This window comes from Oryza glaberrima, chromosome 9 (genome assembly GCF_000147395.1).
Source record: "Oryza glaberrima chromosome 9, OglaRS2, whole genome shotgun sequence".
Classification (NCBI taxonomy): Eukaryota; Viridiplantae; Streptophyta; class Magnoliopsida; order Poales; family Poaceae; genus Oryza; species Oryza glaberrima.
The window spans coordinates 17,203,644-17,231,474 of record NC_068334.1 but is presented as its reverse complement, the minus strand read 5'-3'; the positions used below and the strand labels follow the sequence as shown (position 1 = coordinate 17,231,474).

Here is a 27,831-nt window from a genome sequence, read left to right as displayed (position 1 = left end):
CACTTAGTAATCGTCTCCCATACATTTGGTCCTGGATAAAACACTCCCTAACCACGTGCTCCAGTGGCTGACACGGCACCACAACCAAATCTCATCAACCTGGCTTCTAAAGATATATGCTATATAAAATATATTCTAGTAAAAAACAATTTATATAGTATGACGTTATATATGCACATATCTGTGCATCAGAATTGGTTAGTCCATTTTGTCAGCTAGTGATCGATCGAGCTATATATGCATATATTACTACGGATCCTATGCTAGCGAAGATCGAGCTCACTGCTCTCTCCTACACAAGTACACAGAGAGAGTAGCTAGTTAGCCGCCGGCGATGGAGACGACGACGACGGAGAGGCGGCGGCTGTTCGCGACGGAGAAGGTGGGCGGCAGGGCGGTGTACAGGCTGCAGGCGGCGACGGTGGCCGCCGGGATACTGCTGGTGCTCTACTACAGGGCGACGCGCGTGCCGGCCGCCGGCGAAGGGCGGGCGGCGTGGCTGGGGATGGCGGCGGCGGAGCTCTGGTTCGCCGTCTACTGGGTCATCACGCAGTCCGTCCGGTGGTGCCCCGTCCGCCGCCGCACCTTCAAGAACAGGCTCGCCGAGAGGTTGGTTTGAATTTAACTTACTGTTATTTTTTATTTTTTGCATGTTTATTTATTATCTGAAGTGGCATCAAATATACTCTCTTTGTTTTTTTAATATATAACAATATTGTTTTCTTAGATATGTTGATCATTCGTTTTTATTTTATTATGACTTGATTTATCGTAAATGTTTTTTAGTATGACTTTGATCTTTTTTATATTTGTAAAATTTTTTGAATAAAAAGGAATGGTAAAAAGTTAACGACGCCTTATATTAAAAACGGAGGTTGTACAACATAACTACGTGTGTCTTTTGTATGGTTTTGAAAGCTGGTAGCGACTGGCCAAGCATTAAGCAAGTGATTGATTTTTCTTTAAGAAAAACACACACGCCATGCCAGACATACTTCATTATAATATTTTAATAAAACCACGCCATGTCAGATATATTTTATTACAATTTATTCTTAGAGCATCTCCAATCGAATTTATAAAAGAATCTTCAAATTGGAGGTGTTAATAAAATATGGACATATTTCTTTTAAATATCCTAGTACTATGTCGTGCTTTGTAACGTGATGGGAAGAAATACGATTATACAGGGATTAGTTTTATCTATCTGGTGTTTAGATGGGGTAGTTTTTAGGCAGGGTGGGTTTTAAGTGGTGGGGAAATACACTATTGGAAGAGGAAGATGACAACTCCGTTTTTATAACATTTTTGGATACACTATTTCACCTTCTCAAGGATGTCCTCCCTTCCACCCAACACCTCCACGTCACCGTCCTTCTTGTCTTGCTGTGCCTCCTGACACCGCCTCCTAACACGCCATACCTTACAGGCTTTTACACCGTGTTTAGATCCTAATTTTTTCTTCAAACTTACAACTTTTTCCATCACACCAAACTTTCCTACTCACATAAATTTCTAACTTTTTCATCGCATCGTTTCAATTTCAATCAAAGTTTTAATTTTGGTGTAAACTAAACACAGCCTTAGGTAGAGAGAAGCTGTTGCTGCCATCGCCGTTGCAATCTCCAGCCGCTGTCTTCCTCTAGGACAACCGGATTTCCGGCACTCACCTCTAGCGGCGGTGAGGAGGATCATTATTTAAAAACGGATGTAGCATTTGGAATGTCCACATAATCAAGCACAACCGCGTAAAGAGTCGTTCCTCCAACCCAAGCACCTTCTCTTAAGTGCTTAAGGCCCATTTAAACATATGCACCTGCTAAGCACATATGCTTTTTCAGATTAGGACACCTTCTATCTTTTTTTATTTATTTGAAAGGAACATTTCCTATCTTAGTTACAGCTGGTAGAATAAAATGGTTAGTTTTTTTTTATAAGCACTCCTCTCCTTTAAGCATTTGCATAGTTGCATCGGGCATGATCCTAAACGATCCACATACTGGGTAGGTGATCAGAACAGGGACAACCAGTGCTTGGAATTTTGGTTCAAAATTTCGGTAATTTCGACCCCCACCGGCAAGCACAAATCTCTCTGAAATTTTCAATTTTTTGTCAAATATTTGTAAATTTTGTCAAAATTTATTCAAATTCAGTCAAAATATGTTAAAAATTCAAAAAAATACCCAAAATTCTGAAATTTTGGTGATTTCAGTTTTTTCGGCCTCCACCGGCAAAAAAACAGGGTTTCAAAATTGCAACCCTGGGTACAACTGGCATTTTGGGCCCAACTTGTCTAACTCATCATGTTTCTTCAGGGGCGTCACTACTTTAAATCCATATTTTAATTTCAAATTTTATTTCGATAGAAACATGCAAAACTATATATACTCGATTTGTTAAAAAAATCTCATCCAGATTATGGCTCTGAGTGTTCTCAACAGTTAAGGCTCCCATCGGTTGCCATTTTACCCAAAATGGTTTATTTGGCTTATTAGAAAATTAAAATTAATTTATAAGTAAAACTTTTGTAGATTTGTTCGTAGCGACTTAAAAGCCAACATTAACAAAAATTACGTTAAAAGCATTCCAAAATCAACTTCAAAATCAAGTTCAAAAATTCAAATTTTGGCTTATTCTTTGGCTGTTTAGGCCAAACGATGGGGCTGTAACTCAATTAAATCATCACACCATCACGAGGACATTCATTAGTTTTTTTTTTCATTTTGCAACTTAATGTTGTTTTATTGTAAAAATATTATGGCCGAATACACATCGATGTAGAGGATGAAGTTATATCCATCATCGAGAAAACATATATTTCCCACAATTTAACACATTTACCATGTATTTTGGAGCAGATACAAAGAAAATCTACCTGGTGTGGATGTTTTTGTATGCACTGCAGACCCACACGCAGAGCCACCAAGCCTTGTCATCTCTACCATCCTATCAGTCATGGCATACAATTACCCATCAGAAAAAATAAGTGTGTATCTTTCTGATGATGGTGGTTCAATTCTTACTTTCTATGCTCTATGGGAGGCATCCATGTTTGCAAAGAAATGGCTACCATTCTGCAGAAGATATAACATTGAGCCAAGGTCCCCAGCTGCTTACTTCTCGGAATCAGAAGGGCATCACAATCTGTGCTCCCCAAAAGAATGGTCATTTATCAAGGTGTGTGCATTTTTAACATTCTTCTTTAAGGCATTTGTAATTCAACAAGTTGGACATAATTAAAATCAGCTCTCACATAATGAAATATATATACGGTTCCCCTAGGTTTCGGTAAAATAGGAGAAATCAAAACTCTCATATGACTGGCATGACTTTTTTTTTTCAGAACCTGTATGAAGAAATGAGAGAGAGAATTGATTCGGCTGTCATGTCAGGAAAAATTCCTGAAGAAATTAAACTAAAGCATAAAGGATTTGATGAATGGAACTCGGAAATGACCTCAAAAAATCACCAGCCAATTGTTCAGGTAAGCCTTTCACGATTATGATTTTAAATAGTACTTTTTTATATATATTTGAGAGGTTCTAAATGTTGCTTCTTTCCTAGGTTCTGATAGATGGGAAAAGCCAAAATGCAGTTGATGACGACGGAAATGTGCTACCAACACTGGTATACATGGCGCGCGAGAAGAGCCCTCAGTATCACCATAACTTCAAAGCCGGGGCATTGAACGCTTTGGTGTGTTCACTAACGTTATTTATTTATTTTTATGTTAAAACAAGCCTAACAATACTCCCCCTACTTTCATTTTAGGTTGCCCTTATATATCTTCTTATAAATGCAAAAACACTGCAACAAGATGCACCATGTTTTCATTTTTGAATTAAAAAAATGAAGTATCCAGTAGGTTCTACAAGTAACCACTAACCAAAAGGTCATCAAATGTTATTTTCTCATGTATCAGATGCTATGTGGATGTAGTCAATAATTGGTCAAGAATTTTTTTATGTATCAATTGCGCACCATTAAATCACCACATACAATTTATTGTGCATCATTCATTGCACAAATTGGTCACAAAATTTTCTCTAGTATTTTAATGTTCAATATATATATTCCTTATTCCTGGAAGTATTTTAAAATATGTTAATTTTTTCGTTAAATGCAGATAAGGGTATCAGCACTGATAAGCGACAGCCCTGTTATCTTGAATGTGGACTGTGACATGTATTCCAACAATAGTGATTCAATCAGAGATGCGTTGTGCTTCTTCCTTGATGAAGAAATGAGCCACAAAATTGGATTTGTCCAGTATCCTCAGAACTACAACAATATGACCAAAAATAATATATATGGGAACTCTCTCAATGTTATCAATCATGTAAGTTCCATATATCAAATCAAACTGTACTTAAATACATTCCCATGCTTGCAAAAAAAAAGAAATATGCTATCATATTTCTACACTAACAAAACAAATTTAATGTAAAGGTGGAGATGCGTGGTTTGGACAGTGCTGGTGGATGTCTCTATATTGGCACAGGATGCTTCCATAGAAGAGAGATCCTTTGTGGTAAGAAATTCAGCAAAGATTACAAGGAAGACTGGGGCAGAGGAATAAAGGAAAGAGGACATGAGAACATAGATGAGATTGAAGAGAAGGCAAAATCTTTAGCAACCTGCACTTATGAACTTAGGACACAATGGGGCAATGAGATTGGAGTGAAATATGGTTGCCCAGTAGAGGATGTCATCACTGGATTGGCAATACATTGCCGAGGATGGGAGTCAGTCTACATGGAACCTCAAAGGGCAGCATTTGTGGGTGTAGCTCCAGCAACACTTGCCCAGACAATACTGCAACACAAGAGATGGAGTGAGGGCAATTTCACAATTTTTCTTTCAAAGCACAACACCTTCCTGTTTGGACATGGAAAAATCAGCTTGCAGCTACAGATGGGCTACTGCATATATGGATTATGGGCAGCCAATTCACTGCCTACAATCTACTATGTTATGATTCCAGCACTAGGTCTTGTCAAAGGCACTCCCCTATTTCCAGAGGTACCGTTAAATTAAATGATAAGCCATACTTTGATTTCATTTTTGTCATTAAAACTTATTTTTATTATTGAAACTAACACTACACTTACATGACATTTAGATTATGAGTCCATGGGCTACACCCTTCATATATGTATTTTGTGTGAAGACCCTCTACAGTCTTTATGAGGCATTATTATCTGGGGATACATTGAAAGGATGGTGGAATGGACAAAGGATGTGGATGGTGAAAAGAATTACCTCATATCTATATGGCTTCATTGACACCATCCGAAAATTGTTAGGATTGTCAAAGATGTCATTTGAAATTACAGCAAAGGTAAGTGATGGCGATGAAGCAAAGAGGTATGAGCAAGAAATCCTTGAGTTTGGGTCATCATCTCCTGAATATGTGATCATCGCAACTGTCGCATTACTGAACTTCGTCTGCCTAGTTGCAGGGCTAAGTAAAATAATGGCAGGTGTGTGGAATGTGTTTTTACCCCAGGTCATTCTATGTGGACTGATAGTGATCACTAATATCCCAATTTATGAGGCAATGTTTGTGAGAAAGGATAAGGGGAGAATACCATTACCAGTCACACTAGCTTCAATTGGCTTTGTAATGTTGGCATTCCTGTTACCAATAGTTTGAGGTCCTAAAATGGGAAGCGATGCCTTGTAAAATGATTATGGAAATAAATTGCACTGCCATTTCTTTCAATTTTTGTTGGGATAAACTCTACCTGACATATTTCTTGCACGCTGATAATCATCTACCTACAGATGGCTAGCACAGATATTCAGAAGAAGGAGAAAAACATAAATTTCACAAGAATTTGTACTACAAGAATGCTGAGAAAGCATCTCTGAATTTCTCGTATAAAACTCAGAATTAATTAGTGCACTGATCTGCCACTACTTGGAAGTTGGAAAGAGAAATAGAGAAGCCAATAATTCCAGGTCCCAATTGTGTCTTGGTGACTTCGGAAAAGCTAATTGGCGAAGACGCACCAGTTACCTTGCTGGCGCGCACGCCGCGCGGCTGGCGCGTCTGCGCCTCTCCACGCGTTTTTTTCTCGTTTTTTCTGCCGATTTTTTCCTAGATTTTTTTTTAGAATTTGAGTTAAAAGTTTTTAAGATTTTGAATTAAAAGTTTTTTAATTTTGAGATGAAAATTTTCAAATTTGAGTTGAATGTTTTGAATTTGGATATGAAAGTTTTTAAATTCGATTTGAAAGTTTTCAAATCCTGACTTGAAAGTTTTCAAATCAGACTTGAAAGTTTCAACATCTTCTTAGTTCAAAAATTTTTAAATTTAAGTTTAAAGTGTTCAAATATTGACTTGAAAATTTTTCAATTAGAGTTTCAAACCTTGAAAGTTTTCAAATATTAGTTGAAAAATTTTCAAATCCTTAATAAATCTGAGTTGAAAGTTGCAATCAACTTTAAAAAAAGAAATATACGCATGGCGGTTTTTATCTTAAAGAAGGAATGTATATAGCTTTTTTTTTATCCAAAACTAAGCGCTAAAGCGCTATAAATACGGTGAAACGCGTGCCGCTTCAGTTCCTAGCGCGCACGTGTGAGGTAGGAATCCCATGGTGACTTGCTACCTGATGATTGCGTGGACGAGTTCACGAGTACTTGTTTTCCACTCCTCACTCTCCATCTTCTTCAACAGTTGCACTTCATTCGTCGCTTACTCCTGGTCGTTACACACAAGACAGAAAAGAGACGTGCATGAGCTGAATGATAGTAACAGTTGCGGAATTAATCTGATTATGTGAGTGAATTGGCATTTTGAACTATTTCCTCTATCATAAAATATACTCACTTTTGTTTTATAGTATAGTTCGATTTAACTTTTTCTAGTTAAATTATTTCAATTTGTAATCAAGTTTATATAAAATTTTAGCAACACCTATAACACCAAATTAGATTCATCAAATATAAAATTAAATATATTTTAATAATGTATTTGTTTAATATTGAAAATATTGCTATATTTTTTTCTATTAATTTGATCCAACTTAAATAATTTTGATTAGAAAAAAAATAAAACGACTAATAATATAAAACGGAGAGAGTAACAACATTACATGCTTCTTCCGTCCTATAAAAAAACCAACCTAGTACCGGATATGACACATTCTATTACTACGAATTTAAACATTCATCTGTCCAGATTAATCATACTAGAATATGTCACATCTAGTTTTATGGGACGGAGGGAGTATAATTTAGTACAGTACTACAAATTTATTTGGATAGCATCGATACCAGCTGACGGAGGGAGTATACAGTAATTCATGTTAGCAATAAATTCTTTTGGAAGGAGCTCAGAATTGGTCGGCAGCAGAGTGGCGCGAGCTCTCACAGCCTCTCACTTATAATAATATAATAACGAAAAATATCAAGTGATCTCGATGTTAGCCGCCACTTAGCTCAACGAAGTGCCTATGAAACAGACATAACTAAAGCTAAATTTTGATTTGTATGAGGAGCCTAACGATGATCAAGAGCTATATATATAACTAAATCAAGCGCTCACTGCTCACTGCTCTCTCCTGCACTTAAGCAACAAAGCAATTAGAGAGAGCGTAGAGCTGATCGATCGGCCGGCGATGGAGACGACGGCGGCGGCGACGGCGGCGGAGCGGCGGCGGCCGCTGTTCACGACGGAGGAGTTGGGCGGCAGGGCGGTGTACAGGGTGCAGGCTGCGACGGTGGCCGCCGGGATACTGCTGGTGCTCTACTACAGGGCGACGCGCGTGCCGGCCGCCGGCGAAGGGAGGGCGGCGTGGCTGGGGATGGCGGCGGCGGAGCTCTGGTTCGCCGTCTACTGGGTCATCGCGCAGTCCGTCCGGTGGCGCCCCTTCCGCCGCCGCACCTTCAGGGACAGGCTCGCCGAGAGGTTTGAATTCAAAAAATTAGTTTACTTTTGCATGTATTATTATTATTATTATTATTATTATTATTATTATTATTATCATCATCATCATCATCATCATCATCATCATCATCATCATCATCTAAAGTTATATCTACATACTACTTCCTCCGTCCCCAAATAGTTTAGTTATCTTATAAGTTTAAATTTTATCCCACAATACTTACTATTACTTAAGAGTACTACTTATCACATCAGTCACCTCCAATTCAAATTTCTACACATTCTACCCTCACCACACTCTTACTTCCATTTAAAGAATGGGTAATATAGTTTTTACTTCTCAAATCTTAATTTGTATTAAACAATCTAAAAAGATAAGTATTGTGGGACGGAGGAAGTAATACTTAATATATTATTGCTGGTAAGGTTCTGAAAATTGATGACAAACTGGCGAGTCATATTCACAAGATTTAGAACACATAAGCACCTGCTAAGTATGGATCGATGCTTAATCAAGCACAGATATTATAAACACCCATCCTTTTATCTTACGTGATGGGATAAAATGGTTAGTTTTTATTTTTAGTTGTATTGGACATGGCCCTATTATAAACGACCCTTACCAAGCAGGTAAGGTAGTCGGTACATGGAAAACTGGCCAGGATACTTTAAATACATCCTCCGTATTTCAAATTCAAATTTTACTTCGACACGGACATAAAACCTATACTCGATGTGTGAAACGATCTCATCCAGGGACTCTGTGTTCTCACAGCTAGCTCAATCAGATCATCAACCCATCATTATGATTATTTCTGTTAAATATCGAACTGCATACATAAACCAATAGAATGTCGGATCGGGGGTTTTCTCTTATTAGAACTCCATCGATTCGCAGGATAGGAAAAATATATGAATTGAAATGGTACGATTCTCCAATTCCACAAGAATATAAAAAATACAGGAAAGAAGATAGGAACTATTTGATAGTGCCATAGGAAAAACAAATGAAAGTTTACAAAGAGCTCATACTCTCTTACTGTTTTTCCTATGAAATGCGAAACATAGTAATGCAATTCTATGTAAAGTTTCCTTTCTTTCCCTACAAATCAAAGTGACAGAGAGGAAAAAATTCATAGGAATTTGAATGCTGCGAAAATCCTTTGCCAATCCTATGAATCAAAGGACCCTTATAAAAAAGGGGACTTCGGTAAAGCAAACTCTCTCCTCCTTCAGCACATGCTTAGTTAAGTAGAAATGAGTAGTACTGCTTGATGCTCCGATCGAAAACAAAATAGTGGAGCGATGCCAGTATGATCAAGTATGAGTTAGAAGGTCAAAAAGAAAAAGTTCCGAACTTCAACAAAAAAGTAGCCTTAGCTTGGCGCAGGAATGGGGCTAAACGCATTTCTTTGAATCTAAGGTGTTATGGAATCAATTAATCCTTTTCAATATCGGGATACATGGATGGATATATCTTTATCCATATATCTTTCACAATCAATCACAAATACTTAATTTGGTCACGAAACAAAGCACCGCTTTGCCCAAGGAAGCAAAGGTAGAGCCAAGTGCCGTGTGGTGTGGTGTACGCACTTCTAGGCCCTTCTCGTGTACTAGATCACCCAGTGCTTCGGGTACTACAAACCCTCTACCATCTATTATAGTAGGGCTATTTCATCAATTATCTATTTGCATTAAACTTATTTTTACTTAGCTATGTTCACTAGTTTGTTTTTTTCTTTTCACAACTTAAAAATGTTTCTTTATTGTAAAAATATTATGGCCAAAACATTTTTGACGTAGAGGTTGGTTTTATATCCATCATTGAGAAAACATCTATTTCCCACAATTTAACACATTTACCATATCCTTTGAAGCAGATATGAACAAAATCTACCTGGTGTGGATATCTTTGTATGCACTGCGGATCCACAATCAGAGCCACCAAGCCTTGTCATCTCTACCATCCTATCAGTTATGGCATACAATTACCCATCAGAAAAAATAAGTGTGTACCTTTCCGATGATGGAGGTTCAATTCTTACTTTCTATGCTTTATGGGAGGCCTCCATATTTGCAAAGAAATGGCTACCATTCTGCAAAAGATATAACATTGAGCCAAGGTCACCAGCTGCTTACTTCTCAGAGTCAAAAGTGCATCATAATCTGTGCATCCCAAAAGAATGGGCACTGATCAAGGTATGTGCATTTTTATAAGCATAATTCTTCGAGATTTTTATAATCAACAGGTAGGCCACAATTAAATCAGCTCTCACATATGACTAGAACTATATATGTCCTAGTCATAACTTCATAGTGCTCAATATTTGGCATGGCAACCGATTTTTTTTTTGGCAGAACCTGTATGAAGAAATGAGAGAGAGAATTGATACAGCTACCATGTCAGGAAAAATTCCTGAAGAAATGAAGCTAAAGCATAAAGGATTTGATGAATGGAACTCAGATTTTACTTTGAAAAATCACCAGCCAATTGTTCAGGTAGGCTTCACTGTCCCAGAAAACAGCACAAAGTTTTTCACTATACAAATTAAAGTAAAGAAGTTCATAACACTTCAGTTTTGATAATTTGAGGTTCTAAATATTGCTTCTTTGGTAGATTCTGATAGATGGGAAAAACCGAAATGCAATTGATGATGATAGAAATGTGCTACCAACACTGGTATACGTGGCGCGCGAGAAGAGGCCTCAGTACCACCATAACTTCAAAGCTGGGGCATTGAACGCTTTGGTGAGTTCACTAACTTGGTTTAACATTTGAATATTAAAACAAGGTTAACTAATTTATTGTGAACTCCCTAATCTCATTAGACGTTACCATTACCAATTTTCTTATAAATGCAAAAATAGTGCGACAAGTTGTTCCACATTTTCATTTTGAATTTTAAAAAATGAAGTATCTAGTAGGTTCTACAGGTAACCACTAACCAAAAGGTCATTAAATTATATTTGCTTTAGTAAGAAAAAATGCATATAGTTGAACAATGGATGAATTCAATCAACAATTTATCACATAATTTTCTCAATTATCAATTCTGCATATTAAACTACAACATACGATGGAGTGTGCATCATTCAGTCAACAATTGATCATAAATTTTTCTCAAGTAATATTTTGATGTTCAAGACATGCCTTGTTCCTGAAAATATTTTTAAATATGTTAAATTTTATCCTAAAATGCAGATAAGGGTATCATCAGTGATAAGTGACAGCCCTGTTATCTTGAACGTGGACTGTGATATGTATTCCAACAATAGTGATTCAATCAGAGATGCGTTATGCTTCTTCCTCGATGAAGAAATGGGCCAGAAAATTGGATTTGTGCAGTACCCTCAGATCTTCAACAATATGACCCAAAATGATATATATGGAAACTCTTTCAATGTTAGCTATCATGTATGTTCTATCAAACTGTAACTTCAATACATTTTCATGTTTGCAACAATTTGTTCTATCATTAAATTCATATCTTTCTGCGCTAACAAAACAATTTAATGTAAAGGTGGAGATGTGTGGTTTAGACAGTGTTGGTGGTTGTCTCTACATTGGCACAGGATGCTTCCACAGAAGAGAGATCCTTTGTGGTAGGATATTCAGCAAAGACTACAAGGAAAACTGGAACAGAGGAATAAAGGAAAGAGGAAAAGAGAACATAAATGAGATTAAGGAGAAGGCAACATCTTTAGTAACTTGCACTTATGAGCATAGGACACAGTGGGGTAATAACATTGGAGTGAAATACGGTTTCCCGGCAGAGGATATCATTACTGGATTGGCAATACATTGCAGAGGATGGGAGTCAGCCTTCATAAATCCTAAAAGAGCAGCATTTTTGGGTTTAGCCCCATCAACACTTGCCCAGAATATACTGCAACATAAGAGATGGAGTGAGGGTAATCTCACAATTTTTCTTTCAAAGTACTGCTCCTTCTTGTTTGGACATGGAAAAATCAAGTTACAACTACAGATGGGCTACTGCATATGTGGATTATGGGCAGCCAACTCACTGCCTACACTCTATTATGTTGTGATTCCATCACTAGGTCTTGTTAAGGGCACCCCCCTATTCCCACAGGTACTATTAAACTAATGCTAATTGCTAAACCATACTCCCTCCGTACTCGTAAAGGAAGTCGTTTAGGATAATGTTTAAGTCAAACTTTGGGAATATAAATCATGAATAACTCTTAAGTTGTTGAGTTTGAAAATGTAAAAATTATATGAATAGATTTGTCTTGAAAAATGCTTTCATAAAAATATACATATATCAGAAGTCAAAGTTATGTTTGGGAGACCATGTCGCTGTTCAAAACAACTTCCGTTACAAGTACGAAGGGAGTACTTTGATTCATTTCTATCATTAGAACTTATTGTTTATTATTGAAACTAACACTACACTTATATGTCATTTAGATTATGAGTCCATGGGCTACACCCTTCATATATGTATTTTTTGTGAAGACCCTCTACGGTCTTTATGAGGCATTATTATCTGGGGATACATTGAAAGGATGGTGGAATGGACAAAGGATGTGGATGGTGAAAAGCATTACCTCATATCTATATGGCTTCATTGACACCATCCGAAAATGTGTAGGAATGTCAAAGATGTCATTTGAAGTTACAGCAAAGGTAAGCGGTCACGATGAAGCAAAGAGGTATGAGCAAGAAATCCTAGAATTTGGGTCATCGTCTCCTGAATATGTGATCATCGCAACCGTCGCATTACTGAACTTCGTCTGCCTAGTTGGAGGGTTAAGTCAAATAATGGCAGGTGTCTGGAATATGCCATGGAATGTGTTTTTACCCCAGGCCATCCTCTGTGGAATGATAGTAATCATTAATATGCCAATTTATGAGGCAATGTTCCTAAGAAAGGACAATGGGAGAATACCAACAGCAGTCACACTAGCTTCAATTGGCTTTGTAATGTTGGCATTCCTAGTACCAATAGTTTGAGGTCCCTAAAATGGGATTTGATGCCTTATAAAACATTGGGTGTTTCTGATGATGATCATGAAAATAAATTGCATTGCCATTTCATGAAATTCTCTTGAATATTTCACACATGTTAATGATCATCAGCATATAGATGCCTAGAACAGAAGTTCAGGAAAAAAAGAACATATAATTCACAGGAAGGGAGAGGCATCTCCCTCTTCCTCAAAAATATAATTCAGAGGAACTTCTTTTTTGGGAACATGTGATCAGGTATTATGACCTGTGACATATAACTTCGGGTATTATGTTCCTACATGCAGATAAGAGGTAGCATGACATTACACGTTTACTATAGTTCCTGCATCAGATATGCATAGTCAAATGATTCGTATGAGCTAGTGATCGAGAGCTATATATATGTTAGCCAAGTGCTCACTGTAGAGAAAACGCATATAAGCAGCTTAATTTGCTAGAGAGAGAGAGAGAGAGAGAGAGAGAGAGAGGACAGCTGATCGGCCGGCGATGTAGACGACGACGGCGGCTATTGGCGAAGGAGAATATGGGCGGCAGGGCGGTGTACAGATTCCATTCCAGGCGGCGACGGTGGCCGCCGGGAAACTGCTGGTGCTGTACTACAGGGCGACGCACATGCCGGCCGGCGGCGAGGGGAGGGCGGCGTGGGTAGGGATGGAGGCGGCGGAGGTCATGTACACGGTACACCGTTTACTGGGTCGTCACGCAGGTAGGCCGTCCGGTGGTGTGCCCCGTCCGCCGCCGCACGTTCAAGGACAGGCTCGCCGAGAGGTTGGTCACTTTTGTGCGTTACAACTGTCTCTCTCTTCAAATTGGATCCTCGTACACGCATAAATTTTGACATGAATGATCATCAATCCTAACACATAAATCGAACGGTCAAGAACTTGGTCTCTCTCTTTCATATTACAAGAGTATGCTGTGTTTAGATTCAATGGTGAAAAATGTTGCCGTGTCACATCAGATATACAGACACATATTGAAAGTATTAAACGTAGTCTAATAACAAAACAAATTCCAAATTCCGCCTCTAAACTGTGAGACGAATTTATTAAGCCTAATTAATCCATCATTAGCAAATGTTTCATGTAACACAACATTGTCAAATCATAGAGCAATTAGGCTTAAAAGATTCGTCTTGCAATTTACACGTAATCTGTGTAATTAGTTTTTTTTATCGATATCTAATACTTCATGCATGCGTCCAAACATTCGATGTGACAGGATGAAAAAACTTGCGAGGGGATCTAAACAGGCCCTATATATATACTCCTTCCGTCTAAAGAAAGACACTGTAGGGAGATGAATCTGAACCGTGCATGTTTTCATCCATAGAAATTGGCTTTTTTTTTTTATGAAACAGAGTTGCATTGGGATTTTGTAGTATCTTTATTTTGTGTTGAAATTGTTGCTCTGTTTTTTTATAAATTTGGTCAAACTTGAACATGTTTGACTTAGTACAATCGTAAAATGACTTATAATATAAAAAGAAATGGAGATAGTATATTAAATTTTGTAAAATAAAAAAAAGACATGTATATTACCGCTCGTCTACAACTCCACACTGAGGGTGTGTTCGGCACCACATATTCCCAACTCCTCTCCCTAGTATTACGCGCGCACGCTTTTCAAACTAGTAAACAGTGTATTTTTTGCAAAAATTTTCTATACAAAAGCAGTTTAAAAAATCATATTAGTCTATTTTTGAAAAAGAGTAAAGTGTACAGGCGGTCCTTAAACTTGTAGGGGTATGTCATCTAGATCCCTAAACTCTCAAAATACATATTAAGTCCCAGAACTTGTCATAGTGTGTCATCTAGGTACCAAATCGCCACAACCCCTTTAGGATCCTACGTGGCGTTGATGTGGCATGCCACACGGACATAATGTGGCATCATTTTGACTGACAAATGGGACCCATTTAAAGTTTTTCCATTTTCTTTTTTCTTCTCTTTTTTTTCCCTTTCTTCTCCTTTGTCTGTAACCCGAGCAGAAGAATGGAAAAAAAGAATAATGAAAAGAAAACGAAAAAGGAAAAAAAAAGAAACGAAGAAAAAAAAAAGGGCATGTCACGTCCATGTGGCATGCCACGTAGGATCCTAGAGGGGATGTGTCGATTTAGGACCTAGAAGATACACTTTGACAAGTTCTAAGACCTGAATATGCATTTTGAGAGTTTAGGGACCTATATGACACAACCCTACAAGTTTAAGGACCGCCAATACATTTTACTCTTTGAAAAAATTAGCTAATACTCTCTCCATCCCAAAAAAAACTTAATTCCTAGGTTTCCATGTCTAACGTTTGATTGTCCGTCTTATTTAAAAAAATATGAAAAAATTTAAAATGATAAGTCATATATAAAGTATTATTCATGTTTTATCATCTAACAATAATAAAAATACTAATTATAAAAATTTTATATAAGACGGACGTTCAAACGTTGGACACGGAAACCCAAGAATTGAGTCTTTTTGACGGAGGGAGTACTTAATTAATCACGCGCTAATGGATCGCTCCATTTTCCGTGCACAAGAGATTGGTTCTCATCTCCTTCCTACAAAGGCAGCCTAACGGTGTCTCGCTTACAGTGTTTGAAATGTCAGTTGACCGACCAAATTTGGATTTCAAAAAACTGATGTAACGAGCCTTTCAACAAAGATCAAGATGCACAAATCTTATATGTATCCTTCATGTCTTAATACAAAGATATGCAAATCTTATACCGTATTCTCCATATGTTTATACACATGCGCAAATCTTATGTTAATTCTTAAAAAAAAAAACATTGCAACAAAGAAATCTCATGACTGGACAACCAGGACAGCAGTTTTTTTTTCTTACAACATCATTTTTTCTCTCAACTTCTCATATCATAAGTCATAACTTTTTTTAAGGGCCTAAGTTATAACTACAACGTGTAGGAACTCGCATATTAATGCACCAAGAAAATATAATAAAAAAACTATTGCGGCTTAGAGTTTCAGGGCTCAAAATATTTCGTGCATATAATGGTATTCCCTCTGTTCTTTTAATATACGACACCATTACTTTCTCCTCAAACTTTGAACAGCAATATTTATTCAATTACTTAGTTATAAGTAAAGTGAAAAGAGTACCCCCTAGATCTATCCAAGTACTTAAGTGTGCCTTGTATATTTGTCTATTTGCACAAACATTTCTAGAAAGGACAAAAAAGTCAAACAAATTAAAAAAAATCAAAGGTACCATATATTTAAAACCGGAGGTAGTATAATAGGAGTATATAGATTCTGTTAGCAAAATATATACAATAATCTAAAAGATCAACATTTCTTATCTCAGCTTTACTAAAAATGGCTGCAAAAGGAACAGAACTATCTTTTGTACATGAAAGTGTGTACAGAAAGAGATGTATTGTGTAATATGGGTTCGTTGTATTTAGCCTCCCAGGTCGGTATATCAAGGAATCTCAGAGATGAAATGGAAACCAATCCTATCCTACCGTAACAATTGAATCCTCTAGAATCCTATCGGTATACTCTAACAGTACACAACAAAAAATTGATGATTTATGCTTTGAATTTAGCAAAAGGACTTCAGAACATGTCCGGTTTGTTTCTAGTATATTGATCTCAAAAAATTGAAGATGGTAAACTAAAGGAAGGTAAAGGTAGACCAGTTTAGCTAGCTTAAATCATTGAAGGGAAGATCTCTTTAAAATGTGTTCTATTGTTTTACACACGAGCCAACATTCAAACAGCTATTTACCACAATAAGCCTAAACACATTTAACATGTCATTTGGAGCATGCATGAAAAAAAAGCTGGATATCTTTGTATGCACGGCAGACCCACACTCAGAACCACCAAGTCTTGTCATATCTACCGTCGTATCAGTCATGGCATACAATTACCCGTCAAAAAAATTAAGAGTGTACCTTTCTGATGATGGAGGTTCAATTCTTACTTTCTATGCTCTATGGGAGGCCTCCGTGTTTGCAAAGCACTGGCTACCATTCTGCAAAAAGTTATAACATTGAGCCAAGGCCACCAGCTGCTTACTTCGTGGAGTCAGAAGGGCATCACAATCTGTGCACCCCAAAAGAATGGTCATTTATCAAGGTATGTGCATTTCTTAACATTCTTCTTTAAGACATCGATAATCAACAAGTATGGGATGAATATGCACTCACAGATAATTACGGCTTATAATTCTCAACATTTGGTATGGCAACTGATCTTCTTTTATCGGCAGGACCTGTACAAAGAAATGACAGAGGATTGATACAGCTGTCATGTTAGGAAAAATTCCTGAAGAAATTAAACTGAATCATAAAGGATTTGATGGAAGGAACTCAGAAATTGCCTCAAAAATCATCCGCCAATTGTTCAGGTAGGCTTTACTGTCCTAAAAATTTCATGGTTACAAAGTAAAGAAATCCATACTACTTCCATTTTGGGAATTTCAGGTTCTAAAAAAAATGTTGCTTCTTTGATAGATACTTATAGATGGGAAAAGCCAAAATGTAGTAGATGATGACGGAAATGTACTACCAAGCCTGGTATACATGGCACGTGAGAAGAGGCCTCAGTACCACCATAACTTCAAATCTTGGGCTATGAACGCTTTGGTGTGTTCCCTAACCTTGTTTAGTTTTACCTTGAAACAAGGTTAACAAATTTATTATAAAATCCCTACTTTCCATTAGAGGTTACCTTACCCATTTTGTAATAAATACAACAATGCAACAAGTTGTTCCACACTTTCATTTTGAAAAATGAAGTATCAAGTAGGTTTCAGTTAAAAAAAAAAAAAGAAGTATCTAGTAGGTTCTACAAGTGCAACAACCAACCAAAAGGTTATGTATTGCTACTGTTTGCTTCAGTCAGAAAAAAAATGCATGGAGTTAGAACCATATGGTCAGTTGTGCATTGTTCAATGAACAATTTATCGCAGCATTTTCACAAAGTATTCTAACATTCAGGAAATGCCTTAGTCCTGAAAGTATTTTAAAATATGTTAAATTTCAATCCTGAAATATAGATATGTAACAACCCTATTATCTTGAATGTGGACTGCGACATGTATTCCAACAACAGTGACTCAATCAGAGGTACGTTGTTCTTCTTCCTTGATGAAGAAATGGGCCACAAAATCGGATTTGTACAGTACCCTCAGAACTATAACAACATGACCAAGAACAATATATATGGAAATTCCCTCCTTGTTCTCAATGAGGTAAGTTGTATCAAATTGTACTTTTAATACATTCTCTTGTTTTTAATAATCTATACTACCAATATACATTATTCGGCTAACAAAACAATTCAATGTTAAGGTGGATATGTGTGGTATGGACAGTGCTGTTGGCTCACCCTACATTGGTTGTTATGGGCATGGGCCAAGGCCATGCAACAGTTTAGGCATGATAAAATAGAAATAAGTCACATAAATATAGGAGATTACCTAATTAGGAAAGAGATGAGGTTCATTAGAAAGCTAGAGACAGAGATTGGATTGGTTTATATAATACTAGAGACTAGTTCCTTATGTATCTAGTCTGTCCTCCCTATATATATAAAGGGACCCCATGGACTATAATCAATCAATCAATCTCTAAAGTTAGCCCTAAGCCTCAGAGCCTCTTTTAGCTCAGCAGAGAGAAGCCCTGCCTCTGCTATTAGAGGGCGAGCGCCTATCCCCCGGTCTTAGGACCCTTACCCTAGCCAATCCATAACATTGGTACTGGACGCTTCCATATAAGAGAGATCCTTTGTGTAGGAGGTTCAGCAAAGACTACAAGGAAGACTGGGAGAGGAATAAAGGAAAAAACACAGGCAGACATATATGAGATTGAAGAGAAGGCAAAATCTTTAGCAACCTGCACTTGTGAACATAGGACACAGTGGGGAAATGAGATTGAAATAAAATATGGTTGCACGGTAGAAGATAATCTTCACTGAATTGGCGATAAATTGCAGAGGATGGGAGTCAGTTTACATCAATCCTCAAAGAGCAGCACTTTTGGGTGTGGGTCCAGCAACACTTGCCCAGAAAATACTGCAGCGCAAGAGATGGGGTGAGGATAATTTAACACTTTTTTTTTCAAAGAACTGCCCCTTCTTGATTGGACATGGAAAAATTAAGTTACAACTACAGATGGGCTATTGCTTATTTGGGTTATGGGCATCCAACTCACTGCCTACGCTTTATTATGTTATGTTTCCATCACTAGGCTTGTGAAGGGCACCCCTCTATTCCCAGAGGTAATATTACATGATAAACCTCACTTTGGTTTCATATTGCTCTTATTAAAACTAATCCTATGTTTATATGCCATTTAGATTATGAGTTCATGGGCTACACCCTTCGTATATGTATTATGTGTGAACTGTGAAGAATATATACAGTCTATATGAGGCATTATTATCAGGGGATACATTGAAAGGATGTTGGAATGGACAAAGGATGTGGATGGTTAGAAGAATTACCTCATATCTTTACGACCTCATTGATACCATCCGTAAGTTGCTAGGACTGTCGAAGATGACATTTGCGGTTACAGCAAAGGTAAGTAATGGAGATGAAGCAAAGAGGTATAAACAAGAAATCATTGAACTTGGGTCATCATATCCTGAATATGTGATCATTGTAATTGTTGCACTACTCAACCTCGTCTGCCTAGTGGAAGTGCTAAGTCAAATAATGACAGGTGTATGAAATATGCCATGGAATGTATTTCTAACCCAGGTCATCCTCTGTGGAATGATAGTGATCACTAGTATCCCAATTTATGAGGCAATGTTCCTAAGGAAGGACAAAGGGAGAATACCATCATCAGTCACACTAGCTTCCCTTGGCTTTGTAATGTTGGCCTTCCTGATAAAATACTAGATATTTCTTAGAATAAATTTTCTCCTGATATATTTCATGCATGTTTAGTGATCATCTACCTACAGATACTAGCAGAGAAATTCACTAAAAAAAGCACATAATAGTATGATACACAGGAAGTGTACTTGCATTATAGAAATTCCTTAAGTACCTTTCTCCTGTAAAAGTACATGTTTAGTATTACAAGCATTTCAACAAATGCTTATAATGTAACTCTTTTGTGTCCTCAAAAAATATATTTGCTGACTAAACTGAATCAATAAATGCCAATTTACATTTGGATGTAAACATCCAATCAGATTTCACCATTAAGGCAGTAACTTTAGAGATTATCTTTTAAGTTTTAATCACCGAGGCACCAAGTACGACCATTTAAATTATTGGAGAACTGAATACAAATTGTGACTCCGTGTGGTCCTAAGAAAGAAAACATGTGCTCAGGTGAAGGCCAAGTCAGCAGGTATGGTTTTGGGTACCTCTAGCTCTCAACATATATATCTTGTGGTACATCATCATCAAAATGCAGTTTGCCTGCCAGGAATCAGGATGACCTCAGCATTCTTCATTGTGACAGCTTATCTGCATACAGAATGAGAAGCAATATGAAATTATGAAGACCAATTTTCTTCTCTCTCTTTTATGAAGCCAAAGAACCATGCTGTTTAATGAGTAACGTGAAAGGAGAGATTACATGCATGTGCAGATACTGCAGATTTGCTTCTTAGAGGAGCAACTCGATGCACAGTGTTAGAAAAATAGAGTGGTTCTTTGTTATAATAAATCTCACCTATTTGTTGAACTCCTAGAGGACGGACCGAACAAGACGAGCAGCAAATGCCCCATCAATAGAGTGCTTAGTTGGACTTGAGGAATAGAAACCCTCATCTGTGACAAATTCAGCAGGAACATATCCATGCACGCTCTGTAGGACAAAGTCCTACAGCATAAAATTGATTTACAACATATCCATGCATAGCATAAAATATTGTCAAAAGCGAAATTATTAGTGCGAAAAAATACAACATTATGTGGCAACTCCATTTTAGTATATAAATGATGTCAAGGTTATAGAGATGGTTCACTAAAAAAGTGGTAAAACATGCTTAAATGTTTACATTTCGTGGAGACTTAATATGCTTGAAAGCTATATTACTGTTAAACTCACATCTGAACTATCAGGGTTAACAATATTAAAATGTAGTGTGAATGATGGGATCTTCCAAAAGCTGGATTAACATGTGCCAACAGCAACTGATTTTGTGATTATTACCTCGTTAGTTGAGATAAGTCAGTCTAAGTTGCACCAGAGATCATGTGCTTTTAGCACGTGTTTTACTAGCATGCTCAATATTACCAACAACACTGTAAACCATAAGGGACTTATTTTCTCAAATCAAACTTAATATTGAGTTTATTAACTTCCAGTAAATGATCCACGTTTGATGTTAAGACGAACTAGTACCGGATGCCTCTGAACAAAAGCAGTAATTCTGTGCTTGTTTTCTTCAGGGTCAATGGAACATGTACTGTAGACTAATATACCACCAGGCTTTACTAACCTACAGGCAAAACCAGAAAGTAATATCAGATGTTAGCCATATAAATTTTCTTTCACAGATTTGCAGGAGAAGGAATCCCACATTGATGCAGAATCAAGAAGCTCATCTTGCAAACACATTAGCTCCTCCAAATCTTCGAATTGTCTATTCCACCGCAAGTCTGCCCTCTTGGGAACGGAAAAAGGATTAAGGATTATCAGTTCATCAATCATTTGTTATTCAAGATTTAGATTAGTTCAGTGAAAGCAAAATAATGAACTTGCTTAACAAAGATACCTTGGAAAGAACTCCTAACCCAGAGCATGGAGCATCCAACAGTACCTTGTCAAATGTTGCAGTGGTTTCCTTCTGCAATTTTTTCATATGTATAAGCCTCCACATCATACATTTGGATAACGATTAGTAATAAGCTCATAACAGCCACTAGTCATATTCCTAATAAATACTTCCATTGGAGTGCAGTATCCTTAGATTTATGGGGACTTTCTATATTCTTGTTCCCCATTTTCTGGTTTAGAAACAAGGGATTTCCTCTTAAACTTACAGCATATAGTCGAAGATCAGCATGGATGTCACTGATCATAGCATCAAGATTGTGTAACTTTGCTGCCTCCATGAGAATTCTCAACCGACCTTTGTTTATGTCAAGTGCCCATATCTTCCCTGAATCAGACTACATGGTAAGTCCACAATATCAAATCTCTAAGCTACTATCATCCATGATGACCTGGAACTACCTCTAGATGGAACGTCAAAATGAGTTCTCATAAAACTATTTTGGACATGTGAGTTATATTTGCTTGTAATAAAATGCGAGGTTTCCTGGAATTTGCTCTAAAAATTACAAATGCTGGTTCGCGTTGCTGATGCAAAAGGATGAACTCATGAACAGTTACTTATAGCAATTAAACATTAAGAAAGCCACCACATTCTTCATTTTAACTCCATGGACATACTGCACTCACTAATTTTATATCTGACAAATTAACTAGATCTCAACAACCAATGTCTGCAGGTGCTCAATATTATAATAAGTTAATAAAAGCAGTAAGATGTGAAAAGTAATTCATTTCAGTGTGTCATTCTTTTTCTCGGAAACGCATGAGAACTGTGCTTCATTTCATTAAGGTGTGCGTCATTTTTTATGGACATAACATGCTAAATACATTGTCTATTTATATGTGCCATGTTCATAAAAAAATAAGTTTCCTACAACTACCTTGTTATGAGTGTGATATCAACAGATGATTGAACCCTCTCTCAATTCCATCTTCTTACCTTGTCCCGATAAACGGGCTGCCATGAACAAAGTTTTGCCACCAGGTGCAGCACAACAATCAATGATTGTTTCCCCAGGTTGTGGATCGACCACAGACACCACAAGACCTACAATAGATTCTTCATGTCTTAGCATAAGCTATCAAGTGCTTACTCAAATGAGAAGTACCACTATCACTTAGACATGGAAACCTCAAGGATAAAGGAAAAACTCAGGTTAATGGAAGTGACGGACAGTAAAACTGAAACGATTTCCATAGTCATAAGCCATGTACAGTTATTTGCAGTCAACATCACTTCAATATAGTAATCTTATTGTACTAATTAAGGCATATGCTTAGCGGTCAAGAAATAACTATCATAACTTGCCTGCACTCTCATCCTGCACAGCACACATGCCTTCTTTCAGTAGTCCAGCTTGCAGGACAGTCTGTACATGGAACAAACTAAGATAATTCTGAAATAATATCCCAAGAGGTATTATCAAGAAAATAAGAACAGTAAAAGTAATGTTCATACAAAAGTATGCAAATATAAAAGAATGCAGATATTTTGTTATGTATAAAGGGCACAATGGTGGTGCTCCATCTCCAAAGTTGCAAACCACAAAGGCTTCAAAAAAGTTGTTTCTTTCAAAATAAACGAACTTGTACAGCTACTGAGATACACAACTTGACTGATCCAATACATGTGGTGATCAATACTTATACTCTGAACAGTAAAAGAAATAATAATCATTAAACATCTAAGGCATCACAAGTATAAAATTATCTCCCCTTTCTTGCTACTGCACAAACATTATTTCATTTCTTATAAGTTCTTTTTAGATCATCTGCCTCTCAGCCTCACTTTCTTAGAACTGCAATCAATGTCGATATCTTATGTGCACGAACAAATTTAGGTTTTGAAACAGTGCTATTTTGTAAGTATACTGAACATATTGCGTTGTAGAAAAAAATACAAGGATGTCAATACATCATATTGATTTAAGTTTAACACAGCACTAGTGACTAGTCGTTGATTGAAAACCAACTATCAGTTTATTTACCTGCATACCCTCCTGAATACGGACAAATTCATCCATAGTTGACTTCTCATAATGAACCTACATAAAAGGAAATCAAATTATCTAGCAAATAATCAAGGCAGAATGTGACATCAATATGGATAAGGTATTAGAGTCCTGAATAGCTCTATATAATGAATTTATATACCCCGCAGCGAGCCGAATGACATAATTAAATGCCATTGCATAATATAGCACAAGGTACATGTTATATTCATTCTTGCTTCCTAATGAACTTTATTAAGCCTTATATTGATCAAGCAGAAGGTACTAAAGCTTAATGGAAGCACCTGCAAACTTTCCAATCGATCTATAAGATCAGCCCTTGTATACCCATTTGCTGTGTTGACCCTATGATATAAGGCATAAAAAAGACGAATCAACCATATGGACATGCATAAACAGAGCAGGTGACTGTATATTACAGTACATCATTTGGCTTAAAACCTTATACTGAAATGAGGATCACTGTTATTCCATTTCATTAATTTTAGAGCTTCTTCTTTGCCCAGAAAACGAATCCATCTTCTCACCATCCACTGCAGAGAAGAAAACAAATTATAGATTAAAAAATGAAATTTCTACAGATATTCTGTTGTGTTCTTAACAAATATTTGCCAGATAGAACTAGTAGATTGAATTCCACGTGAGTCCACAATCCTAGTTATCAAGGGCATTGATTGATAATTGGTCAAGTGGAATTGGTATGTTGATTAATGAATAATGTAGCACACAGAAAACTAAGAAACAGAAGCAAACTAAAGTTTAGAGGGTAAACGAAACTTACGACAGGATGAGAATAAATAATGGAAAGTGCGCGAGCTTGGGCACGATCATCACCTTCTATCTTTGGAAGAGGAAGAGAGTTTGCCTCCTGAATTGAAAAAACAAAATAACGATACTACAGTGCAATCCTACTGATCAGGCTGGCTAGATTAATTCTAATCCATACCTTTAGCAGTAGAAGTTTACGCAGAATTGCATTCACCAGGTTCCCAGCACCAGGCCTTAGAGCTACTTTAGCAAGCCTTACATTCTAAAATTGTGATTTGAAAGAAGCATTACTAGATTCTTTACATTTGTCAGGTACGTTAGAAATACAAATGGTAACAGTATGACATGCCTATCTCAAAGAAAGGACAAAATGCAAAAGATCAGTGAAACAGGTGAATCAGCTTCAGAATATTATAACAGCAGTATCAACAAAATTCACTTTATTAGGTTAGATATAGTATACTGGCAAATATCATAATTTAACAAAAATGTAGCATGTCCAGGAACATAATCATCCTCAAAAGCCCTTTTATCGCCACCATCCATAAAACTCATAATAGTACTACAGGAAATGAGAAGGAAAAGTACAAAAACTGTGGAGAAATCATGTTTAAATGTATTATCATTACCATAAAACAACAGCATTCATACAAACTCCGTTATGGAACAAAGCATACAGAGAAAGAGATATACGTTTCCACATTATTTTGCTTTTTGATACAAAATTTGATATGGTTGGCATAGACATGAGCTTTTTAAGGCCCTTGGGAGCTCCCAAGGAGCATATAAAAAATCAACATACCTCATCAACAGCAGCATAAGCTGGCACATTGAGCTTGAGAATTTCAAAGAAACCAATTCGTAATATCTGAAACCAAAAATGCTAAACTTCAGAGATTCTACAGTGTGGAGTTAACTACTGTAGTTGCAGGCCAAATTGTTTGGTATTTTCCACATTTCATCTAACATGCAATGGTATTTTCCAATTTCCACAGCTTTGTGATGGTACTTACCTAATTTTCTCAATATAGGTTGTCAATAAAGAATATAGTATACTGTAAGAGATATAGAAGAAACCTGCAGAAGTAGTGGTTCCATCTCCCTGAACACCTTCACCTCACTACAGAGTGACATGATCAGATAATCAAGGTACCGTTTCCAACGCACAGTTCCAGCGACTATGACAGTAACCTACAATCCAAGTATAACAGAGTCATACACAAGTCTTCTAAGGAATGTTGTCAACCCATGAACACATTATTTCAGCATCATTCACACATTATATCATATGACGTACGAGTAGACATAAGTGAAGAAAACAACACTGACAATTAGTTAGGTACATGTTATCAAATAAAGAAAGGACAATATCACATATGGTCATTCTGCAGGCCGCCTCCTACTTTATCTTTTACTCAAAACTCAACAATTGCCGTTTGATAGCTATAACCATCATGGTGCAAACCTTCTTGAACAAATCGAAGTTGGTGAATAGAATAACAAAGTAACATGCGGAATATGTAATTTTACCAATCTTATATCCCTGTTATCCAAACACCGTATGCTGAACCCTAGTGTCCTTTCGACATAGCTCATCTCATTCTCTCCGGAACTGTTTCCTTTCTCATTCAAAAGGTCCACAAATGCCTTCCCCTTCTCAATCCTTAGCAACCTCACTGCTGCAACTGCTCCAACGACACAAACAATGCAAATGATAAAGACAAATAAAACCATGAAAAATTAAAGCATGGCCAAAGAATTAGATAGTAAACTAATGAATAATAGATACAACAAAGAACCATTAAATTTTCTTGCTAACATAGTACCATATCATTAATGTTTTACCTGCTCTGTGATGAGATACCTCCAAATTTACATTTGAAACCTTAGTCCTCCCTAAGAGAAAAAACGAATTGGGTTAAAGAAGTGAATAGCTCTCGTTATTCAAGTAGTGATGAGATACCTGCTCTTTCAGTAGGCATCTCAGGACTACGATTTGGAACTCTAGTAATTCCTGAAAAAGATAGAATGTTTGGATTAGTAAAGACTCACATCACTTGCACGATAAGTCAGCAGACACCAACAACAAACAACAATGCTTTCAGGATGCGACGAATACAAGTGCTTGCAGGTAGACAAGCAAACAAACAATACACAAGTTTAGTACAGTACGTTCAGTATGTAAGATGTAGCAATCCTGGTTCCTGGATTGAGATTAGAAAGATACAATTCATCACTTCCAGACACACATGACAATGTTCTAAAGTTTAAGGTCATGAAAGTGGCAACTATCTCACTGTGTAAGTGTAACCTTTTGCTCAGTACTCAAATCTACAACTGAAGTATCTGAGGTGGCGTCAATCGAGAATACATGACAGAAGGGATTGCTAGTTCACCTAACTTTCCCCAAGCATGGGTTTCCTTTACTATTTTTGTTCTTTTACCAGAAAATGAGTCTAGAGGCAGCAAGTCCACCTTAGTTACTCCAATAAGCATATGTGTGACTTTTGTATAACACATGCAAATACTATTCCAAAAGTTTGTAAAAGTGACTTCCAGGTGCAAGAATTGCCGACTTTACAAAATGCATCAGGCCATCAGCCCTTCTGTACACATAATCAAACATGTGAAGTTTACCGCTGTGCAACTAGTTTTGAATTTAGGTGAGTATATCTTCATTCCATTAATTGCCAGTTTGCCACATGTGACATAAGGCAGTTGAATGTCATGCAGCCAGTGACACGGTTCAATTTCATATAGGAAAACACTGTCCTAGTGCCTAATCAGTCAACCAAACATGCTTTGCTACACGAGTGATTCTCAGTACCAAGCAGCATTTTTACCTGATCGGCGAGGTGGAGCCTCCGGGCTGTCACGCTTCCAAGTCCTACCTCTCCCTTCGCAGAACAAATGGAATAGACCAAATTTACAGTTTATCCATCAGGTAAATCAGCGGCAAAGCCATAATTAACCAATCAAACAGCACGACGAAGCTGCAGCCTGCAGCAACCTCCAACTCCCCCTCAATTTACCTGCACTTCTCGGATACGCTCCTGGATTAACCCTCGAAACCCTACTCCTCCCTTCCACATAAAAAAAAACAACAACCAACCAAATCCCCCATGAGAGGCAAGCTACAAATGACAGCCCCGATTAACCAAACAATGAGCAATCCCGTGGAAATGCGGGGTACTACCGGAGGCGCCGGAGCTCCTGCGGGCGGCGCCGGGGTCGGCGGAGAGCAGGATGGGCGAGCCGACGCCGACGCGCGAGCGGAAGTGCGGGAGTGCGAGGGCTCCTCCCTCCATCGTTCGCTCGGGGTTTTGGCTGGGGATGGCGTCTCGAGCGCGAGTGGGGAGCGGAGCGGAGATGAGGCGAGGAGGAA

The 27,831-nt window shown here is 37.4% G+C and overlaps 3 protein-coding genes and 1 pseudogene across 10 annotated transcripts; 3 read left to right on the top strand and 1 right to left on the bottom strand.

Annotated features, from left to right (window-relative positions):
• Window positions 1–210: 210 nt before the first annotated feature.
• LOC127783988 (cellulose synthase-like protein E6) lies at window positions 211–5,725 on the top strand. Its single transcript, XM_052311155.1, has 7 exons — window positions 211–609; window positions 2,859–3,177; window positions 3,344–3,484; window positions 3,565–3,696; window positions 4,127–4,339; window positions 4,450–5,022; window positions 5,123–5,725. Exons 1-7 carry the CDS (start codon window positions 335–337, stop codon window positions 5,654–5,656), a joined length of 2,187 nt encoding a protein of 728 aa, XP_052167115.1. The 5' UTR covers window positions 211–334; the 3' UTR covers window positions 5,657–5,725.
• On the bottom strand, window positions 3,128–27,831 carry LOC127783989 (uncharacterized). Of its 8 annotated transcripts, XR_008019418.1 has the most exons (26): window positions 27,643–27,831; window positions 27,479–27,529; window positions 27,290–27,343; window positions 26,410–26,460; window positions 26,292–26,342; window positions 25,977–26,131; window positions 25,524–25,637; window positions 25,249–25,314; window positions 24,625–24,708; window positions 24,460–24,546; window positions 24,120–24,211; window positions 23,963–24,023; window positions 23,655–23,711; window positions 22,976–23,036; window positions 22,607–22,714; window positions 21,873–21,991; window positions 21,605–21,676; window positions 21,410–21,495; window positions 21,232–21,328; window positions 20,557–20,706; window positions 20,246–20,348; window positions 19,367–19,412; window positions 17,068–17,132; window positions 16,813–16,963; window positions 9,946–9,996; window positions 9,788–9,868 (listed from the first exon to the last, which is right to left on the bottom strand). XR_008019418.1 is itself a non-coding variant. In XM_052311156.1 (21 exons), the coding sequence occupies exons 1-20, from the start codon at window positions 27,752–27,754 to the stop codon at window positions 20,572–20,574; spliced, it is 1,713 nt and encodes a 570-aa protein (XP_052167116.1). In that variant the 5' UTR covers window positions 27,755–27,831; the 3' UTR covers window positions 19,584–20,348; window positions 20,557–20,571. The 8 variants fall into 8 exon arrangements, 1 of the variants encoding a protein (XP_052167116.1); XR_008019419.1 differs by lacking the exons at window positions 9,788–9,868; window positions 9,946–9,996 and adding an exon at window positions 13,094–13,752; XR_008019420.1 differs by lacking the exons at window positions 9,788–9,868; window positions 9,946–9,996 and adding an exon at window positions 18,757–18,935 and having other exon boundaries at window positions 13,759–16,963.
• Window positions 7,458–12,958, top strand: LOC127783987 (cellulose synthase-like protein E1). The gene is made up of 7 exons (XM_052311154.1): window positions 7,458–7,918; window positions 9,781–10,099; window positions 10,259–10,399; window positions 10,518–10,649; window positions 11,103–11,315; window positions 11,422–11,994; window positions 12,333–12,958. The coding sequence occupies exons 1-7, from the start codon at window positions 7,629–7,631 to the stop codon at window positions 12,876–12,878; spliced, it is 2,214 nt and encodes a 737-aa protein (XP_052167114.1). The 5' UTR covers window positions 7,458–7,628; the 3' UTR covers window positions 12,879–12,958.
• On the top strand, window positions 18,066–19,449 carry LOC127783805 (cellulose synthase-like protein E6; annotated as a pseudogene).

Coding starts and splice junctions, on each gene's coding strand:
- LOC127783989 (XM_052311156.1), bottom strand. CDS start 27,754: ATGGAGGGAGGAGCCCTCGCACTCCCGCACTTCCGCTCGCGCGTCGGC. Junction 25,315..25,523: donor TGGAACCACTACTTCTGCAG/GTTTCTTCTATA, acceptor TTTTGGTTTCAG/ATATTACGAATTGGTTTCTT. Junction 21,496..21,604: donor GGTTAGGAGTTCTTTCCAAG/GTATCTTTGTTA, acceptor TCCGTTCCCAAG/AGGGCAGACTTGCGGTGGAA.
- LOC127783988 (XM_052311155.1), top strand. CDS start 335: ATGGAGACGACGACGACGGAGAGGCGGCGGCTGTTCGCGACGGAGAAG. Junction 3,178..3,343: donor AAGAATGGTCATTTATCAAG/GTGTGTGCATTT, acceptor TTTTTTTTTCAG/AACCTGTATGAAGAAATGAG. Junction 3,485..3,564: donor ATCACCAGCCAATTGTTCAG/GTAAGCCTTTCA, acceptor CTTCTTTCCTAG/GTTCTGATAGATGGGAAAAG.
- LOC127783987 (XM_052311154.1), top strand. CDS start 7,629: ATGGAGACGACGGCGGCGGCGACGGCGGCGGAGCGGCGGCGGCCGCTG. Junction 7,919..9,780: donor AGGGACAGGCTCGCCGAGAG/GTTTGAATTCAA, acceptor CCTTTGAAGCAG/ATATGAACAAAATCTACCTG. Junction 10,100..10,258: donor AAGAATGGGCACTGATCAAG/GTATGTGCATTT, acceptor TTTTTTTGGCAG/AACCTGTATGAAGAAATGAG.